The sequence below is a fragment of the Aplysia californica genome, unplaced genomic scaffold, assembly GCF_000002075.1.
Source record: "Aplysia californica isolate F4 #8 unplaced genomic scaffold, AplCal3.0 scaffold00217, whole genome shotgun sequence".
NCBI classification, from domain to species: Eukaryota; Metazoa; Mollusca; class Gastropoda; order Aplysiida; family Aplysiidae; genus Aplysia; species Aplysia californica.
In genome coordinates this window covers 724117-746276 of record NW_004797487.1, presented here as the reverse complement: position 1 = coordinate 746276, position 22160 = coordinate 724117, and the positions used below count along the sequence as shown (strand labels likewise).

Genomic DNA, 22160 nt, shown 5'->3' with positions numbered 1-22160 from the left:
CACATGTTTCTTGAAACAACACAGGCGTGCAAAGATCCAACACAACAACTAAAGTCGAAATAGAGATTTAGAAAAATAGTGCGAGTTTCTGCTAACTAAAAGTTTAACGAGTGCTTCCCACGACAGAAAAGAAGGCAGAATAAGATTTTACAAAAAATCCAGCACAACAGAAGGAACCAAAAAAAATTTAAAATCCGGATACACGGGATCAACATTGGGAAAATCGAGATGCTCGAAATTTGGGGCAAAAAATCTGGATATCCCGAATACATCGGGATGAGTGGCAAGTTTGGAAAATAAACTAATTCCTTATTTTTCAGAGCCATCCCAGTCCTTCGAAGGTGGACAATTCATGTTTACTAGACCTAGTGTGTTAAAGAAGGATGAGGGTAATCTCACGGCAAGGGTAAACTCAAGGCATGACACCAGCAAATATAATGCGAGCGACCACAATGTGGGCGGAGCTTTTGTGCTCAAGCAGGCCGGTGTCGCCGGGAACTACGCGCAGCTGATGAGTAGATTCTAGGTCTTCTGCTTCTGACACAGAGTCACAGACAAAAGTAAGACTGCGGTGTTATGTGTGGGGGTGTTTGTTAAATCATTGACTCGGCTTCGGGGTAGAGAAGGGGGGAAATGATGATTGCAAGACGCACACTACCTGAAGTTTTAATGCGTATGCAAACCCCCGAAACGAAATTCTAAAGAGTAAAGCTCACGCACCACCAAAACTTAAAGGGGGTTATTTGCAGGTTTACGGGGTAATATACGCACAAATGTGCGTAAAGGAGAGCCCTGTTAGATTCTAAATATATATACATGTGTGTATATATATATATATATATATATATATATATATATATATATATATATATATATTACTGACACTGGCAGGCCCCTTGTGTGTGATTCCATAATTTACATGTAATGTAATCTTGTACTTTTTTTTTAAAATTACGCACATTTAGGGTTAAAACAGCCAATCTTCCTCGGACAGGTGGACACACGCCCTTATTTGTTAATTTTTGTGGATGTTTATGGGCTGTTCTAATTTTGATTTCATTCTGTTGTGAAACCTTTCTTTTTCACGTTTTTACACTCTTTTAAAAAAATCTGTAGACTAGCTCTTGAAAATTGAAATAGATCTAGAATTTGGTCCTTCCCAGACCTCGCAGAATGGCAAAAAGAAAGTTGGCGTGGAACTCTTCTATAAATAGGCAAAAAATCACGAGGCCGGATACCATTAGGAGAAATAAAGATCGGCACTATTTCTCACTTCGTTTTTTTATTTGATACCTAAGAAAGAGTTTTCAATTCTAAGAATTATGCTTCTTGAATTTTAAGAATCGGTTCATAAATAGAAAAGTTATTGGGTTGCAATATTCTGTAAGAAAATTGACGATATCTCGGTAATTAATTGGAGTGTTAGAAAGAAACTTGGCTAACGGATATGTTTTTGGGTGGAGAAATCATTTCTGCCGTCAGATTTACTAACCATTTCGTAGTTATTGTGTTAAAATTAAAATTTTGGTGTACATATTACGATTTTGCGGAAAAGGGGTGTCTGGATGAGTCCATTTTATATGGCATCGTATCACAACATGAGATCTTTAAGAATATATGTTGGCAGCGTGACTAAATAATGGCAAAGCTTTCTTTGATGACTTTTAGACCATGCCAACCTTAAAAGATAAGTAAAATTCAATCTAGCCTACCGTACAATTAAAAATTCTTTTTCCTCCGTTGTGACGCGAACACCCCTAGACGACATAACCTCGCCTCGGAATACCTCCTTTTCCATGTTACAGGGATACAGAGACAAAAACAACTGGATGGGCGCACCCGCCATTGCCGTATTTCATGTGACCAATGAACGGGCTCGGAATAGTCATGCAGGGATTTGTAGGTCACATACATTTGCTGTGAGAGTGACGGGAAAATGGCTGGTCTCCGTGTGAAGCCGCTTTGGATAGTGGGGTAGTCGTAGATTTACGACCGGGTCTAAACAACTACTGGACACAAAACGTTCGAATTTGAGCACACTATAGAGGACAGATAGATCTATTGCCATCTCGGCGTTGAAATTCAAGCTCCTTATAGTTTTCGGTGCGCCCGATAGGAAAGTGTTCCCGAAACCAAAAGTATAGGTTAATTTATGCGTACAAACTTCAACGTCCACGTATCATAAGTTTGCTGTATTTTCTGATTGGTTGCCGAGTTTCATCACATTGGTCCAGAAATAAAGCAGACCGAAGTTGACAAAGTTACTGACCTACGCTACGGCCCGGTCCAAAAATTCACCCGCAAACGGGGACCAAATTGGGAAAGCCTGATTAGCATTGCTAGATGAAGAAAATTTCGCTCTGTCTTTCATAGCTTTCTACAGTGGAATCCTGTTATAACAAGAGGTAGGGGACCGGTGCGAAAGGTCCGTTATACCAGGATTCTCGTTATAAGGAATCCAGTAATAAATTTAATGGAAATAATGAAGTAGGCTTAATCTATCAGTTTGGAGTTCTGTTTATTTCTTTTTGTTATTTCCCTTGATGATGACATTGTTCAACATGACCTCTGGGTCTTACTTGATCAAAAATCAAATCAGGTTTCTTTCTCAAGCGCTAGCGATGTTGACAGCACGGCGTTGACGATCAGAAAGAATGCGCTCTGGGCTAACTCGCCCTCTGTGTTGTCCCCCACCCCATCACACCCTGTTGTGTGTTTCGTCTGCTTGTGCACGTTACTACACATCACTCCATCACAGCATTGTGACCTCTCCATCCTCGCATCGGAGAAGTGAGGGCATGGGTAGTGATAGGCCTAGATAATCTAGACTAGGCCAGATCACACGATGAGTTCTGCTTGTCTGCGCTTACCGCACCCTCCCCACTCATTCGCTCCGACCTTCATTGTTGGCATACGTGGGCTCTCCTATTCTTTGTTTCGCTCAAGGAGTTGATTTGAGATCTTAGGTTTCGCTAGATCACCTACAAGTTTCTCACCTGGCGAGGTTTATATGTATAACTGGCTTGTGCGCTGTGCACAGCAGCAGCAATATTCCGTTATAACCGACTCCCCTGGTTGTCCGATAGCGCTATAGTAGTATTTTATTTACCAAGATAAAGAAGGGAAAAAAACGTGGTTTTAGAACAGTGTCTTTATTACAGACTTCTCGTTGTTTCAGGACTCGTTATAAGTGGACTCCACTGTATTTATAAAGTGTTACAAACACATGAATAAACCCCTCTCACAAGCTGATAAAACATTACGAGTAGTTACGCCCTTTTGAATAACCTTTCTAGACGCTCTTGTTGTTATGATTGACCTGAGGTTCGAAAAGGGATAATATAGGTCAATTTCTGAATGTTTTGCACTCAAAGTGTTCCTTGTACCTGCACAATGTTATTTCAAAACTATCAAACAAGCTTATTTTTTATCAGGTGGTATCATTTCATACAAAATCAAGCTCTTTTGAAAGATTTTGTATAGAAAAATGGAAGTCTTGTTTCCTGACTATCCTTTCGAGCTCCTCATGTCTAAGTGGGTTCATTTCTTCTACAACTTCATTGGACCAACATGTAGAGCTACCAACTTGGCGTGTTTTGAATGAGACATATGCCTCGATTACGAACCAACGCAGGTGGTTCTAGAAGAAGACCACAAATGCACACAAACTCAAGCAGACCTGCGTGAATGGGGATCTGACTTGGGGCCCGAATTTCACAAGATGATGCGCGGTGTGCGTGCGCTGAGCCAGGGGCTAGACTGACTCGGGACCAGAACGCAGACGAGGTGCCGAAATAGGCTTATCGGGCGACATAAACCCGACCCCGCAGGGTGAGGGTTAATACACACATGTGAACACGGTGGGTCCACCAAAGTTCAATCCGGCCAAAATAAATTTTTTATACAAAAAAGGTAGAAAATATTAGACTCTACTGGCTAATGTGGTAGGGTTAGCCTACATTGCCACTTTTGTCCTTGGCAATCACTTCTGTTTCTTATGTAGGCTAAATTTAACGGGAAGGCAATTTCCAATGAGCCCCACGAAGGTCCCCTCAAGGACTGGCGAAGTTCCCCGTCACCACATCCACTTAAAAAAAGAACGAAGCAGCTGAAGTACAACTAGCATGCAAACCAATCAGTGGACTATCTGCATTGGCCACCTCTATTCTCACCCCGGTTAAGAATAGCACAGGCGGGCCTTTTGGCTATTCTCACCCGGTGTGCGTTCACCGTGATAGCCTAGGCTAACCAATGTAGCGTTCACCGTGAACCTCATAATTCTACACTGTGATAAAAGAAGTGTAGAATTCTGTGCCGTGAACAAACGTTCCAGCGCTCTTGTGTTGAAAGTGTGCAATTTTGTCTGTGGGCAGTGAGAGAGAAAGAGGGGGGGGGGGAGAAGTAGCGTGAGAGATCTTCTGGGCAAAACAAAATGACGACCCGCGTAGTTGGGCTCAATTCGAAAGGTAGCCATATACTTTTGTGTTTTAACATCCTTTTTTATCTTTGTTTTTGTCAATTTGATCGTCCACTCCGATAGACAGTATTCAGAAAGAGAGAGAGAGGAGGAGGAGTGGATCTTGCGAGAACTTCCGGGCAAAACAAAATGGCGATCGGTGTAGTTTGGCTCAATTCGAAAAGTGAAATAGCCATAGCATATTTGTTACATTGTAGACGATTAAATTAGCTTACTTTTGTGCTATAACTTTAGCGTCATTTTTTTCTTTGCTTTTGTCAATTTGATCGTCCTCATCGATAGACAGTATTCTGAAATTAGGAAAAACAGGTCTTCTTTTACAGCTGGCACGTCTCACCCGGGGTGAGAGGTCGATCGTATTTTTATTCTCACCCCGGGTGAGGATAGCCACTTATCTGTATTTTCATTGGCAACGAAAAGATGCAGACGAAACAGTTCGTTGAGCATAGAGGGGGTGTATCTTGTTTCGTCGCGAGCTGAGAGTGGCGAAGTTATCTGGCTCTACTCTATTTATGTTCTAAACATGAATATCGACTTCATCTCAATCGCAGATATCATGTAGGCTAATAGTTTTGCCTGCTCTATTCGAACTCGAGTCCGATTAGATTTTTTATCTATTCGGAATCGAGTCGGAAAATGGGTTTTACCTATTTGGACTCGGGTCCTAAAAAATGTTTTATTTATTCAGGCTCAGCTTCTAATTCTGGATCTAACTGAGTTATGTGAGTGTTAGGAAGTTACATAATATAACTGTTGTGAGAGAATTTTACGTAAAACCAGATTTAGAACTAGAATTACTTACTAGACCTGTGGAATTGAGTCAAAAGTCAAAAGACTGCACTCTCGTTGTTCAATGGCAGTGTCTACGTAGGCCTAAACGGTTATTGACAGCTCGGGGTCTTTCCACCACCACTACAGCATTATCTTTATTGCCACCACCATCAGTCTTTCCACATGTTTAATTTCATTTTATGTGTTATAGTTTTTCTGTAATTAATGTTTTTAAGAAATCACATTTCTCAAAATCGACAGCCGTGGCCTCTTCCCCCAGCAAGCCAAGAGTGCGTGATCACTACGTGCAATATCATTGGTAGACATCATTAACTTTGCCCCCGGCAAGGTCAACTCAACTTGGTTGTTCTTACCAATGATGCAGAGAGGGCCAGTTTAGATAGATCTAGTTACTGGATATCAAATCTCACGTCTTGATTGTTATCGTTATAACCGGAAAAATTTTCATAAATGCTGGAAATATTTAGGAACAAATATGGGAAGTCAGAAGGGACGTCATGTTGGACTGGATTCAGAGTCCGAATATAATTTTTGTTTTATCGGAGTCAAATCCAAATAGTCACTTCGAAATTTTGAACTTTCTTCTGCTCCCTCACACGGAGGCGTTGCTTTGGGGGTCAAACTGCATTGTTTTTTTCTGCAGATCACACTGACAAACCTAATCATGCAAAACTTCAAGTTGTCCTGTAAACCCGTGGCCCAGATTTTTTTTTTTTTACTTGAGGCGAGCATGCCTCCCTGAAACCCCCCAATTGGAAATCACTATGCAATTTGGGTGATTGAAAACCATCGAATATTTTTTTTTTTAAAAGATTAATTTTCTATGGAAATGTATGAAGTCGATATTCGTGGTTAGAACATGGGCACCTTGGGACCAGTGGGTATCTAAGTGTGAGACGGGAGGGAAAGTAAAAGAATACGCCGTGCCCCCCCTCCCCCCTCCCCATTGATTTATATTTTTAAAAATTAAGCATCATGCATATTAACTTCCTCATTCTATAAACAGCCTTAATGTTGTTTCTTTGTGCTTTGTCTTTTGTAAAGTAAAATTTATGATTTCTTTTGTGGGGTTTGGGTTATTAGATCAAGATCAGAGCAGGGAATATCTTTGATCGGGCTGGAAAGGGGGGGGGGGGGGTAACTATTCTCTTGCTATCTTGTCTTGTGGTTTCATGTGGCTCTTCAAGGTCGAGATTTAAATGTAAATAAGAAAATTTAAACTAGGACAGAAATGTGCTCCTGATATAGAATGTATGTCAGCCTCGGGTATTCTAGCTAGAGGTGGGCAAAATCCGGATAATCTACAAGGATAACCGAATAATTCTCAATGAAACATTATCCGAATTCAGACTCTTAACTCTCTTTCCTGACCCGTTTGCCGAAGTGGGTGCACCCATTTGTTGAAGTTATGCTAACCCGTTTGTCGAAGTGGTTCTAACCCTTTTGCCGAAGCAGTTCATATCATTTATTTTTTTTGCCGAAGAGGTGCACTAACATAGTATCCGGATTTTGCTAAAGCGACTCATTGCCCAGCCCTAATTCTAGCAAGGTATTAGTTGATTTTCAGCTCTGCATTCTAAGTAATGCCAATAAAAAGTTGAATTTATACAAATATATATATAAGGAGTCTACTGGGAAAACGGGCATAGTCAAAACTGGAAATTGTGAAGGTGTCAATTTTAAAAGCTTGCTGACTCAATAGCTTCATATTTGTTTGACTTGTGTATGTTTGTTTTTTGGGGTTTTTTTCCTGTTTGTTGGATGGGAAGTCTAACAACAATAATCAACCAACAGTTGAACGTGAGTCAACAAACGTTCAAAATTGATACCCTCATGGTTTTCAGTATATGTGACTATTTCTGTTTTTCCCGTGGACTCCTCACTCATATATTGAAATTTCTTTAACCCTATCCGTACGCCCTGGGGTCATTTTGTACCCCCGGGGTTGTATTCTTCACATTTTAGAATACTTGTAATGCGAAGATCTCTTTGAAACTTTCAGCATTTCTCAAAAATCATTTTGACAGACTGCTATGCAAAGCGTACGGATTGGATTAACAAGTAAATGTGGTGGCACAGAGTTCCCCACGTTGTATGATACGATAGTAAAACACGACGTACAGATAGGGTTAAAACAAGAGAGCTCTGTACTACTCTCAGCATTGTGATTCTTGAGTTTAAAAAATCCACTGTTGAATAAAAAACGTAATGCTTCCGGTAGTAAATTATTTGAGTATGTTGATGTATATAAAATAAAAATTAATTTAGGTTCCTAGCTTGAACTGCACTCGATTGGAGGGGGGGTGGGGCCACAGGCTTGTAAGGCAGCCAGCTTCAAACCTAACACCAATAAATAGCAAAAATGCATGAGACTTACGATATCTCTGTCTCTCCCTCTCCCTTTTTCTCCCTCTCTCTCACTCTCTCTTACTTTCTCTCCCTCCCTTTCTTTCTGTGTGTCCCGTTTGTCTCTTTCTCTCTCTCTCTCTCTTGTTCTGTCTCTCTCTTTCTCGCTCTGTCTCTCTCTCTCTCCCTCATGCTCTATCTCTCTTTCTCTGTCTGTCTGTCTTGTCTGTCTCTGTCTTTCTGTCTTTGTGATTTGTCTCTGTCTGTCTGTCTGTCTCTGTCTCTGTCTCTGTCTCTCTCTTCTATGTCTGTCTGTCTCCCCCCCCCCCCAATCTCATTCAGTTCATTCATAGTACACACACACACAATACACACACATGGGTAGATGGGTAGGCCCCACCCCTGGGTTGGACCTTGTCTTTGAAGGCACAAAGTAGAGTTTTCAACCATGATAGGTGTCAGCCTTGCTCTTTTTGTTACTATTACTATACTCAATCGATGGAACTATGACTTGCCTGGGTTGTAAGTAAAACAAAAAAACAATAATTTATTCTAATGTGGAAAGGGGACATTGTGATATTTGCCAGTTAGTTATACTGACTTAACTTGCAAAACGTTGCTGTGAAATTTTGTTTCTTGTTTTCACTTTTCTATTTTTTTTGTCTTCATCTCCAGATAGCGCGCTCATATGGCCTTATGCAGTTGCAAGCGCCGTAAAACCCCATACTACTACTACTCATCTCCAGATTTTGTGCTGGGTGTTAGTAATGGCTACAATGTTCGACGAAATTCCTGTCGTCAAGCAGGGAGTGAAGGACCTCAAGCTGATCACCTCAACATTGTATCAAGTTGTTGCTGGCTTGTACGGCCCAAAGACTCAGCAGGCGCTCCTCGTTACAAGCACGGGTCAGGTCATCATGTCGTGTGATGGTCCAACAGTCCTGTCCAGCTTGCACCTATCTCACCCAGTAGCAAAGAGCATTGTAGACACCGTGTTCTCCTATTCCTCTGTCTATGGGGACGGAAGCAAAACTCTGCTCATCTACCTGCATGGCATTGTATGTGCCGTTGAGAATGCTCACAGGTCTGAGGGAGATGCTGGTTCTGAGGATTCGTTCAAGTGCAAGGTGGCAAAATGGCTGCAGGAGTTTGTTATAGTTGATCTACCACTTATTCTGGAGGATTTAAAATCTCGTGTTTATTCAGTTAATGAACCAATTATGGGGACACCTCTTTTCGTCCGCCAATGCGTGACTGAAATTGTTCAGTCCTGTTTTGACAGCTCTGTAGTTAACTCCAATGTGTCTCAACTTGTCTCCCTTGGAACATCCTTCCTTGTGGAATCAGTTAACAATCCTGAAAGGGTGGGCGAAATTGCCCACATGGCTTCTGAAAACTTTGAAGATCTTGTGTTCTGTCAAGCTGGCATGCCTTTTGAATCATCATTTGTTGGAAAAGGATTCCATGGTGCTGGAAAGATTTCAAAGGCTGGAATTTCATCTAGTGGCAAATTAGTTTGCGTACAGTGTCCATTCGAGGTTTCAGATTTTGAAAATAAAAGATATATTCTCCATGCCAGTTTAGATATTTCTGACAATCTGATTTCTCATAGGTATGTGAAAGCATGCGAGTTTCTAGGTGCTTTGAAAGATTCTGGTGTTTCATTTCTGTTAACGTCTGTAAAAGTGCCAAGTTTTGTTTTGCAAATTTGCCTTTCTTATGGAATTAGTGTAGGAGTGTTGGATGATGACTCTTCGCTACAATTTTTTATATCTCTCTCAAACTGTAGTCCTGTAGTCTCCTTAAACTACGGGACTTTTACAAAGAATGTGATAAATGTAGCAGCTTTTGAAAGTATCTCTGATGGTACAAAAACATATGTGAAAGTGTTGTTTCCCGAGGACAGCTCTGTGGTGAATCCACAGTGCTTGTTCCTGTGTGCACCCACCGACAGCTTAGCCAGTCAGTTGAAATCTGTGTTTTGGAAAAGTGTCAAGTCTGTGAACCATTGTTTATTTGCTTCTGAATCTAAATATGTTTCTTCAGGTGGTGACGGTAATAGAAGCAAGAGAAGTGCTCATAGCTTCTCTTCCTCTGTGTTGGGAACTTCCCTGGTAGAATCACGGTTGGATTTCCAAGAGCAAGATTCCTTGTCTAAAGCTTTGATCTTTGAATGTGCTCAAAATTGTGTAAGAGGGGGTGGAAGTTTTGACAGTCTTTTATTCGAGAGTGTGCATAAATATATCCAGACAAGTCCTTCAAAAGAAAAATTGTTTTGTTGTAAGTTATTGATAAGAATGCTGGAAGGTGTTTTGAAACTAATGCACAAGAAGGCTATGCACGAACCCAGGGGTATAAAAAAAGGTGTATTTGCACTAAGGAAAGGCTCTCATTCCCGTGCACATGATTCTGCGTGTGGGATAGCTCATGACGGTCAAGTGTGCCAGAGTGTACGTGGTGCGGCGGTGGATGTTTTAAGGATTAAGGTAGCTGCTGTTGTCACCGCTATTCAATTAACTGTGAAGTTGCTGCGGATACATTCTATCATTGGTGTCAAGCGGATTTATTTGGAAGAAGAAGCTGGAGAAATTTCTGCAGGTGAAGCTCAATCATGAGTACCTATCGTAAGTGCCTTTCATTATTTTTTTTTGTCATTTCTGTTTTTCTGTGTCAAAGTCAAGTCTGAATATTATATTGATTTGTATTTATTTCACTGCCCTCTAGGCTGTACTGGGGGGGTTTAATATTTAAATATGTTGTGAAGACCACAAAAAGTAGTTTTTGTACGATGTCTTCTTTTTCTCAGTCGCATATAACACTTAAAGGCCGGTATCTATCATGTATGGGCCATCCTGATCAGTTTTTCTTACAACCAGTACAGCTTCTCTGATAGTGTCAGTGGGGTTGGCCTCGTTTCTTGTCTCAGGACCCTGTGCGTCTTGCACTGCTGAAGGATGTGTTCCACAGTTTGTATGGTTTGAATTGGAGCACATTGACTTGAGTGCTTCTACAGCTTTGGTTTCTCTGGAGGAAAAGCATTCTGTTTTAGATCATATGAACCCTTTAAAATTCCTATATGAACTACATCTGCTTTTTGCCGTAAAAAAAGAAGCCTGTAACAAAACCCACTGTCCTGGAGACTTCAAGTTGTCTCAGCCTAAGATTCCACCGCTTACCGTCATGTTTTGCTTTAAAAGGGTCCTGTCTTTTTAATTTTAAGAAAACATAATTTTTTTCTAAACAAAAGTAACTCCTAAGATCCCGCTCTGATTCACTCTGAAGGTCTACATTCGGCTAAGACCCCTCGTTTAAGATAAGATAAGAAGACACATCTTTTTTATTTTCCAGATCTTGGCACATTGGTTTGGTGTTGCACCACTTATACACATGACCATGCGTGCGCGTGCACAGACACACACACACACACACACTCACACACACACGCAGGCTTACAGTCTCATGTATAATCATGAATGAACAGTAATATAACAATAATAATGTTAAGCTTGATACATACTCAGTATTCTGATTGTAATTCAAAGTTATTCTGATTCATGCTCTAAGGTCATATGAGTACTTGCAACAAGATGGTTAAGATGGAAAATGATTTATGGAACAAAAACCCCAGCAGGCCAAAAACTCTGAGCTGTTGGAAGTGTTTGCTTAGGGAGTGGCTTGAGATGAGAAACCACCCACGATCTGTCAATCTGTGAGAGCTGTCAAAGTTTTTTCTGGCTGGCTGAAGCTACACCCGTCAGAAGTAGATTGCTTAATTTTGATCTGAAGACTCTCCACTTCCGCCTGGAGTTAAGGAATCTCTTCCTGGAGTGCCTGGTTCTCTTTCTTGATTTCTTCCTCTTTCTGAGGAGCAATCAGGGTACTCGTTAGTCCACTAGCATGAATTCAGAGATAGATGGATTAGTCCACTAGCATGAATTCAGAGATAGATGGATTAGTCCACTAGCATGAATTCAGAGATAGATGGATGGATAGAGAGAGAGGGAGAGAGAGAGAGACAGCTAGTTTTGTATTCTTTAATTTTGAATTATGCCCCTATCAGCAAAATTAGGAATACTCAGAAGGTGAGCTTCAGACCGTGCAGAGCGGAATAAAACGTCCATGCAAAAGTACCAAGGCACGATAAGATACATGGTATTTATACATTCTCTCTACACGGGATTCGAACTCAGGTCTGTTGAGTGCCACAGGGAAGCGTCTAACTGCTAAACCACAGACGTCAGTAGAGAATTAATATAACACAGCAGTGCACAAAGAAGAAACAGCTAAAATGAATCAGATGCAGAACGTAAGTTTATTTTAGAGTAAAATGGGAGACCATTTTAGAAGTTGTGGACCTAAACATGGGTCACTGTGGATTCATCTCCTGGTGCGTCGACTACGATCCCGTATTTTCCTTCCCAAGCACCGGGGTGTTAGGTGGAGAAATACTGTACGTATTGTTGCTGTTGAAATCATGCCAAACTTGGTAATGGTCATTCTTTAAAAAAGTAAACAAGGATTTTCCTGACTCATTACCTTTCTTTTTCTGTACTTCACCTGTTTTCTTTGAAATTAGCCTTGAGTTAAAATTAATTGTTCATGATACCTTTTTTTGCTTTTGGTGTGCGTTTTAAAATTATAATGTGTGATAGCGTCCACCTTAGGAAGGCCTGTCCGTTGATTCTTTTTCGTTCTTACCTCTGTTTGTTATCACTTAAATGTCATTGTCACCTGTCAATAAAAGTAATTTCAAATTGTCGGCAAATTTCACAGCAAAGTTCAAGTCTGATCCGAGTAGTGGGATTTCTTCTTATTTCTCTCTTTCTGAAGACTGTACTTTGTTTAATATATTGGTCAGTCAGTTGACGCCTGCTTATTTTCTTCTAGATCTATGATAGCTATATTATTCCTTTCTTCCACATGGAATGGGGGTAAAATATTCCCCCCAAAAAAATTCTCTTGTGTTTATTTTCATTTTTTTCTCTCTTCGTCTCCCTGTGACCCTCTTCCATTTCCAATTTCTTCTTTTTTCGATTAAACCAAATCACTTTCTCTTTTCTGTGTTTGGGCAGTCTCATTTTTAAAAACTATAACATTCTTTTTTACTATTCTGTCATTCTTGTTGTGTCTATAGTTTCAGTACTTGTGCATCATAGTATAGTCACTTCAACCTGCTCTTGAACCGACTGAAAACGTCTAGGGGTGACGTGTTTGGTGTATGTCTGGGGGTAACGTGTTTGGTGTATGTCTGGGGGTAGTTAGTAGGCTTTCATAGCAAAATAATATTTTTTTAAAGGGCTGGTCTGTGCCTATGTGATAGTGTGTCATTTATTTGTAGTCGATGTGTTCTCTCTCAATAGAGGTGCCACAAGGTTGGGGTGCACCACTGATTTATTACGTGTAGGCGTGACGGGACTAGTGCCAAGGAGACATTCTTAGAAGTCGAAGCTGGGAATTCATTTGCAGGCGTAGATGAGACAGTAAAAAAAGGTTAGCATACTGGATTTCTAAGTGTTTCAAGTACCTCAGTCGAGTAATGAGATAAAGAGTATAGAATCAGATTATGTTAAATTCTTCTCCGCATGTGACGTGCACACGACTGATTTTGTGACACCACAGTAGATATCCAGATCCACCATCCCCCCCCTCTCTCTCTCTCTCTCTCTCTCTCTCTCTCTCTCTCTCTCTCTCTCTGTGTGTGTGTGTGTGTGTGTGTGTCTCCCTCCCTCCGTTTCATCTCCTCCTCCTTCACTGACCCTAATTCTGTAAGTTTGAACCAAGGAGGTTACAGTGATGTTTGTTTTAGTTTTTAATTAAGCTCCTTGGTTTGAACCCACAACTGACGCTATTGGACTGTGACTGTTTCCCAAGGAGTTTAGAACTAATCTCCTTGCTGTTCTCACATCTAGGCTACGTCCTTTCACGCCCGTGCCTTGCCTTCCATGGAAATAAATGACCCAGCTAGAATACAAATTCTAGATTTAATATTTTGATTCTAGATATAATACTATCGATGATTGCGAGTTTGATCATTAGTTTTCCAAAGGACGATGCGTGGGAGTTCAATTGGGGGTGGGGGTGAGTGGGGGGTGCAGAATAAAGTTCCCTGTCATTGATTACTTTTGGTCAGTAAATTTGCTTTCGTTTTTTTTTTAATAAGTATTATTTCCACTTTGCAGATCTTGTTGGTTCAAACTGACATTGGTTATTAATGTCATTAAAAAAAATAATTTTGGGTTGTTGTTGCTGTTTATAACGTGCTGTTCTAAAAATACACACATAAACAGTTTAATCAGCGAATCGCGTCTTCGTATTTTATAATTTTCATCCGGGCATTTCGTGGTGTTCACGTGATAAAAACATAGTCTCCCCATTTATGGAACGTGACCTCATGAATATTAACAATGTCGACTTGTAGGGCACGCAGCAACCAATCAGAAGAACAGGTTTCCCCATACGTAAACAAAGCGCTGACGCTTGCACTGGTGGTCGCTGGGCTTGGATCAGCTGTTCTCCTGTCAGTTAGAAATCTGTTTATCAACAAAGCGAATTTGAAGCTTCGGTCTCAGACTTAACCACGTATTTTGTAACCTACGTTTGCAGTGTACAAATTTCAGTTGTGCAGGTCAGTTTTGTGTAGTGCATGTCGTATTTATTTGTCTTTGTTTTGGCCATTAGATCTCTTAGTAGGGCATAGATCTAGGCTTGGTGGGCAAGGTTTCCACAAGTGAGACGGAGATGCTGGGTTACTGTTTTGGCCTTCGTATTATCTCGTTCGGGCTGAAGGTTGACAGTGTTGTCGGTTCTCCTACCATATAATTTGGATCAAATTGGTATAGATCTAGATGTATATGTATAACTATAACGTTGCTTTCTGCATTTGCCGATTTTGTGTTGTGGAAAGACGTTGCTCAATTTTGGTTTGGGGTAAAAGATTTAGTGTGCTCTTTCTAGGCGCTCCCTTCTCTACTCTGCTGTATTCTAGGTAATGACCTTCTCATTTGCATATTTCGATCACTCACAAGTGACGCAGTTAACCCAGTTTTTGATGGCTTTAAAACATTCTCTGCCTTTTTATTCTCTGTGTCTGCTAACTCCCGTTTTGTTCTCATCATAATAGTCTCCCAGTCTATTGGGGTCTATTGTCCAAAATACATTTGTACCGTGCTCAGGGATGCCTTCTCTCTGCAAGTTTTATCTCCCCCCCCCCCTTTTTTTCCCCCGATAGCGTCTTCTCGTCTTGGCCTCATTAGGCTGCTGGTCATTGAGTCGAACGTCCTTATATTTATTTGTCTCAAGCTGACACAGACACTTGAAATCCTCCGTCCAAAGATCACATAATCTGAATCTCTGTCTTTTTTGTTGTTGGTGATGTGCAGTAAATATTTTACGCTGGATTTCTTCTTTTACAGTTATATAAATTGTGAAATTTCAGCCCCATATTGGTTAGAAGTAGAAAGTCCCCCGTCCCTCTTCTCGCCTTGAAGCAGGGAATTTGCCGTGGATGAATGGAGAGGAGGGGTGCTTGTCAATTTCTCATTTTTTTAAAATGACTTCATAACATATGCCCGTGACAATCTCAACGTAGCCAGTGTGGATACCTATAGCAGTATTTTAGCTGCCCTTGTCTTGCATTGAACGAGAGCAGTTCTGGGACTTGTTAGAATGTTGGTCTGTCGTCATAAATCTCATTGGCAAAGTTTCAGATCTTCTCTAGATCTAGCGGCAGCTGTGGTTGTCGCTTACTTCAAGTCATCAAGTTGAGGATGCTCCTCTTTATTCACCTGATATAAAAATTTGACCTCATTCATAACATTTACATTTTGTTCAGTCAACTACTTATTCAGTGGATCAAAAAGCTCGTTCAAATGTCTGGATCCAACAGCTTGATCTAGAATCTAGCTGCTAGTGGACGTTGGCATGGGAACAAAATTCATCGAAATTCCCCACATACCAGTACTGCACCCTGTGCTCCCTGATGGCTCTGGCCATTCAATTTCAATTAGAGTCTAGTCTAGATCTTTATTAGATATAGATATAGATATATTCTAGATCTAGATCTAGTCCTTTTTTCCGGGGGGGGGGGGGGGGGGGGATTTGAAAGCAGTTTCCAATTTTGTGTTATGGCATCAACACTGAGCCTACACATCTCTCATGATCTCTGTGGGCCTAGTACCAACGCCGTCTCGATATGCTGACATTGGATGGTAGCCTATGGTACAATATCTTGGCTGTCATGTCTCCAGTGTTTTACTTTTGTGGATGTGTCATCTTTCGCGGTGTGTATAGAGTAGGACCAGTACTACCCGTGTGTGGGGTTAGGTTTTATTTTGGGGGGAGGGGGGGGTAACTACAGCTACAGGTCACAGTGTAGGCTTATATATTATATATATAAGACGACAAAGAAAGTGTGCAATCAGTACAATATCTTTGCTTTCTGCTCATGTGTTGTCGTGGATCTCCCATTGCCTCAACAGGCAGGGAGTCCTGGTCGGCCGGGCGTGACGCTGCACACACAATACATGACACTAGATCTATACGCGGCAGCTCTCTTCACTTCCACACCACTCCACACACAAACAAGTCTGAGCGAGCGGCGGCCACGCTGTGCTATTATAGGACTTGATGTAATGTGTTGACGTCTGCCCGCCAGGCCTGGGACGCCAGTCCAGTTGCCGTGTGATTGCACGGTTTGGTGACATAAGCCAACTCCCCGACACACGCCCAAGTGGCCGCCCCGGACCTGAAAGTTTCATTGTTACAGGACTTGCGCTACCTGTGTGTAGCAGTTATTGAGTCCAAGGAAAGGTTTTTTTCTGGTTGATGTTGACAGGGTTATTTTTGTTTTTCCATTTTCTCAGCATTCAGCAGAGTGTAACAGGGTATTTACATTTTTTACCTCGGATTTCGAAATGATCCAGTTAAAAAAATGTAGAGGCATTTACTTACTGAACTAAGAGGTGAAATCTTGAGTGTTAGTAGAGATGTTATTGTTGCTGCACAATAGTCAGTAGATCTAGGTCTAGTTCTACTGTTGAAGATCATGTCACTTTAGAACACTGTGTTGCCTTGGAATAGCTGAAAGCAAATTATTTGAGGTTGAACATAGCATAATAATGATAATGGATTGCATTTATATAGCGCATATCCACTTATGCAATGCTCTATGCGCTTAACATGATACATATAATGGATTTACAAATCAATTTTACAAACACACACATACATACTCACATACACACATACGTACATATGCACACACACACATACAAACTCACAACGATCTACAGCCTGGATGCATTCTGTCTAATCGAAATATGATGAAAATAGAAATGATGTTAGTTTCTTCTTTAAAATTTCTAGATTTTCTGCTTCCCTGATAGTTTTTGGAAGCCTATTCCAAACAAGTGGGGCAAAATATGAAAAAGAGCGTTGGCCATATGATTTGTAATTTATTTTAGGCTTAACAAGGGTTGTTTTGTCACTTGATGTTCTGAGCGTTCTAGGAGGCACATAGGTGTTAAAAGCTGTTTTAGATAGTCCGGTGATAAATCATTTAAGCACTTGTAGCAAGTTAAACAGATTTTATATATATGATATATATGCTCTTTCACTGGGAGCCAGTGTAATGCTTTGAAAATACGAGTCACATGATCATGCTTTAGTTTTTTAGTAATTATTTTGGCAGCAATATTTTGTACTCTTTGTAGTTGTTGTAACTGTTCATCAGGTACACCAGCCAGTAAGGAATTGCAATAATCAATCCTTGACAATATAAGTGATGTTATTAAAGTTTTGGTGACACCAACAGATAGATATTTTCTAATGCTCCCTATTTTCTTCAGCTGGAGATATAGATTTTTTTTACAAAGATTGGATACATGGTATTTCATTGACAAATCTTGATCTAGCACCACACCTAAATTTCTTATTTTAGTTTGGGCTGATATTTCGTGGCCATTGATGTTTATTCTGATATTGTCGATTTCATTGCATGCGCTGCTACGAAGAAATAATATCTCGGTCTTATCCTCATTTAATTTTAATTTGTTCTTTTAGCATGGCCTAAAAGTGGGCCAATCAATTATTTGATTTTGGAGCATTTTATTTTTAAGTTTTAAGCCTCCTAATAGTGGATTGTTACATTTGAAAAACAAACAAAAAAGCCATTTGATCATGTTTTACTCGAACTAGGATGTGCCAGCACTGACTATGAATCCTAATGATTCAGTTTGTGGGTTTTTGGGGTTGTCTAATCTTCTATCTTAGTCATAGTGTGTGTATTATAAGACTCCAGCTGTGACCACAGTCATGCGCTGAAAAGTGTGGGGAGCTTTTGGTCTTTTGATTTCAAAATAGTTACCTCGTACATGTATTATCTAGGTTTGTTCAGTAGTTGCCTCATACATGTATCAGGGTTTGTTCAGTAGTTGGTGGGTGGTTGGCGGGTGCTCTTGTGTGGTTTGCTTCTTCTTTCCTTGTTTATTTGTGTGAAGGACCGACATCACTGCACAAGGGGCATTCCCATAAGCGCTCCGTCCCCTGAAGAAGCACATCTCGAAGTGTGTAGATGCTGACGGTTCCAAGCAATAGTTGATTCCATAGCCTTCTGCTCCTCCCACTAGTCTTGAACTTCTGCAGGCGCCCCATCCAATTTCAAGCTCATGAAGTCGCTCAAGATGATGGTATTCCATCTCTTCTTGTTCTTAAATTGCACAGCTTCCCTTCTGGTTTTGCTTTCCCAGCGAGCTGATCAGCCCGCTCATTGCCCTTGACTCCAGCATGGCCCAGGGTGAAGATCCACGTGATCTTTTTCAGTGTTGTCTTCTTCAGGAGCTCTGTCCATTCAGCTCTAAGGTTCCCACTTTCAATCTTCCTCAGAGTGCTGTGAGAGTCTGTGATGAAGACCACATGTGCTTGTCGAGTTGTTGTGACCCATTTGAGAGCCTGAGTGATTGCTTATATCTCCATTCTCATGCTGGATGTTCCTTCTTCTTTCCTATCAAACATCTAGTATCGTCTTTATCTACTCTCCTTCTTTTTCATGTCAGTTACCTCTTGTAACACCTCTAATCTTTGGCACTTGTATGACCTTATTGTGTTTCAAGTGCCGTAAAACTCATCTCACTAAACTGATATATACTGATACTCAGTAGTTGCCTCGTACATGAATCATTGAATCAAAGTTTGTTCAGTAGTTGTCTGATACATGATATGTATCAGGGTTTGTTCAGTAGTTGTCTGATACATGATATGTATCAGGGTTTGTTCAGTAGTTGTCTGATACATGATATGTATCAGGGTTTGTTCAGTAGTTGTCTGATACGTGATATGTATCAGGGTTTGTTTGGGCTTGTTTCAATCAACTGCCAATATCTTGACTTGTATTCAAGACAAATTTATACCTTTTTCATCAAAAGCAAGACAAATGGACAGGCTTTAAGATGATACAAATAACTTCATATGCCCCAAAATTGACGAGCGCCTGATTCCACTGCGTCGTGACACATTAAAATTTGTCTTGATGAAGTGACTAGCAAAGTAACTACATTGTTTCGATACAGCCAGTCAGTCACTGTAGTTTTTTTTCCTTTTTCCGTCAGGCACACCATGTTCAACTCTGTGGCCAAGTACTTGTGGGGCGACGCCAATGAGGTGGAGCAGGGCTACATGGAAGTGAGTGGCCAGGCGGACACCGCAGGAGAGCAACTGGACCTGGCCATCCACCAAGACGATGACGACTGGCTGGTGGTGGGACAGCCTGGTACGTCAGCCGCTCGCTCTCATTTGTTATCACTCCTTGTCACTCACTGTTAATCACTCGCTGCCACTCACTGTCATTTACTGCCCCAGTGGGTGGTTGGCGGGTGCTTTGGTGGGGTTTGCTCCTTCTTTCTTATCAATCAAACAACTATCGTCTTTCGTCTTTATCTCTCCTCCTTTTTTGTATTGGTTACTCTCTTGTAACACCTTTAATCTTTGGCACTTATATGACCTAATTTTATTGCAAGTGCCGTTGTACGCTTACTAAAACCTCACTGCCCCTCTCTGTGCTCTCCACATTTAAAAATAAAATGAGGTTCAAAGTGTTTCCTCCGGTCTTCCCTATATTTTTTAGTGCAGCCTACTGCTAGGATAGTCTGTGAGTGAGTGTGGCTCCCTGATGATCTCCTCACCTCAGTGATTGTAGCCAGAGAGCTGTGCCTGGATAGGGCCAGTTACATAACATGATTCAGCTTTGTTGTCATGTTCCACGGCACCTTATCCTGTATGTGTGTTATTATGTTACACACTGGCCTCTGTGTGTGTTATGTTACACATAATTGAGATATAATAGGAGATTTGAACATTATAACTACAATGTCATGTCTTCTCTGTTCATTTTCATAAAAATGTGGAAAGTTTGTCAGTTTTTTCACAATGTATTGTGAGTGATGTTGACAATAAAATAATGATGCTACATTTGTTTTCATCTTCTTGGGCTAGTTTTTTTTACCCATGAAAAGTTGATGAACAATTTAACCCTCCTTTTTTCCAGGTAAGGAAAACGAAGGCCATCATCCCTCTCACCACGCTCATCCTCACCAACACCATCCACATCGCCATCATCACCCTCACCACCACCACCATCACCACGCCCGACCTGCGACAGTGAATGACTCACACGAGCCATCGGCCCTGGCACAGGCCCCGGCCCCGCCAGGCGCGTCTGACATTGAGCTTGATGAAGCCGCTAGTCTCCGGTGCTCGTATAATCCTTTGACGGGCTGTTCAGACTCTGTGCAGGGCGCCCTACAAGACTGTACTATGAATCTCAATAACTTTGACTTGGACAGTAATTATTCCTCCGACGGTGAGAGTGGAGGGGACTCGGGTGTGCGACCGTCGTCCCCAGAGTCGGTGTTCTCGGTGTGCTCGGGCCGTTCCCATGCCACCTACAGGCCCTCGGGTTCTAGTCACGACCCGTGGATCGTGGCCCCACCCCCGTGCTTCACGGGCTCCGGGCTGGGGGAGCTCCCCACCATCTCGTCCAGCCCCTTGGAGAATCTGCTGATCGAGCACCCGTCCATGTCTGTGTACCTGTCTGTCCCGCCCTCCTCTTTGCCCCCCTCACACCCCTTCCATTTGGCTCATCTCGCAGGGGAGTCGGCGCCGGCTAGCTCCGAGCCCCGGGACAGTGGAGACGACAGCGGTGAGCCGGGTGACGCACTGCGCGAGGACCGCACCCACCAGTTGCCAGTGGGAGAACAGCTGCCCGCGGCCCACCGTGCCCACCGGGAGGGGCTCGGCAGACACTGGGGATTCGCCGCGCCGGCCCAGGTCTCCCCCGCTCAGGCAGTGGCCCGGCTGCACGCGGCTCAGAGGGTACAGAGCGGCAAGAGCAACAAGGCAGTGAGTCGGCAGAAGTGCCGCCGGGAGAACAAAGTGTACGAGTACAAGGGCTGCCCCAAGGGCAACACCAAGCGGAGCAAGCGGAGCCGTCCGTCCAGCTGCAAGTCTGGCCGCATGTGTCAGCGCGTATAATGCTGGTCTCCTTAGACGTATTATAATTCTCCTGATAGTGAGGGGGAGGGGGGGGGGGGGTGTAAGGGTCTCCTGTTTACTCCTTAGACTTGCCTTATGTCGAACTTTTTCCATTTTTTATCTTTTAAAAAAAATTATATTCTTTGTGCAAGACATTGTTTGAAATAACCTGTGTGTATCCAATAATCCTGTAGTTTTTGTCCATTCTCTCCATCTACTAGTTGTTTTTTAATGATTATTTTAGTGGACACTTGTTTATTGTTTATGCAGGAAGGAACGTAATGCTGAAACATGCAATGCTCAAGACTGAAACTTTTCCATGGCTTGGCGATGGGTATTTTATTCTCACATGTTCAAGATTAGTCTCAACGTGTCCTCCTTTTTTTTTATTTCGTCTCTATATGATACGTGTATTACATATAATATGTATATTATATATACATGTGTGTATGTGTATCTCTTCTTTACATTTTATTACTAGCCGTAGATTGTTTACCTCTCTTTGTGCACCAAAATATTGAAGGTGATGATTTCTTCACATAAATCCCTTATCACTAAAGTTGTATTTTGTCTTATTCCAAGGCTGGGGAAAACTTACAGAATAAAAACTGCTTTAATACATAATAGCAATAAGATGTTTATTATATTTTCTGGTAATTTTGTTCTCACTGTTGGGTTTGGTTGGAGTTTTTCTTACTGATGTGTCTGCAACATTCATAAACAGCTTTTATCTTTGATGTTCACTGGTAGCAGACACCTAGATGCTCTCTACTTTTTCAGATTGGTCAAGGGTTTTGGTTGTTGTTTTTGGTGAGGGGAGAGTAATTGTTTAAGAGTAATTGTTTAGGGTTTATTTTTAGAAGTTATTTGTTTTTATTTTTAGAAGTTATTTGTTGTTTTTTTAAACACATATCGGGGGTGTTTCATGTTTTATATTTTCCTGATTTTTTGTTTTGTTTTGGAAAGCTTTATAAGATTTTGCTGTTGATGTTCCAATGGTGTGTTTGATTGTCTGTTGTAG

At 41.5% G+C, this 22160-nt stretch overlaps 1 protein-coding gene across 1 annotated transcript; it reads left to right on the top strand.

The window, feature by feature from the left end:
- Window positions 1-10163: 10163 nt before the first annotated feature.
- On the top strand, window positions 10164-21765 carry LOC101858714 (E3 ubiquitin-protein ligase Arkadia). The gene is made up of 3 exons (XM_005099550.3): window positions 10164-10239; window positions 19219-19379; window positions 20154-21765. The coding sequence occupies exons 2-3, from the start codon at window positions 19226-19228 to the stop codon at window positions 21137-21139; spliced, it is 1140 nt and encodes a 379-aa protein (XP_005099607.1). The 5' UTR covers window positions 10164-10239; window positions 19219-19225; the 3' UTR covers window positions 21140-21765.
- Window positions 21766-22160: the final 395 nt, after the last annotated feature.

Bases quoted from the DNA above. Each gene is read 5' to 3' on its own strand.
- LOC101858714 (XM_005099550.3), top strand. From the start codon at position 19,226: ATGTTCAACTCTGTGGCCAAGTACTTGTGGGGCGACGCCAATGAGGTG. The intron at 19,380-20,153 runs GTACGTCAGCCG...CCTTTTTTCCAG, and splicing joins GCTGGTGGTGGGACAGCCTG to GTAAGGAAAACGAAGGCCAT.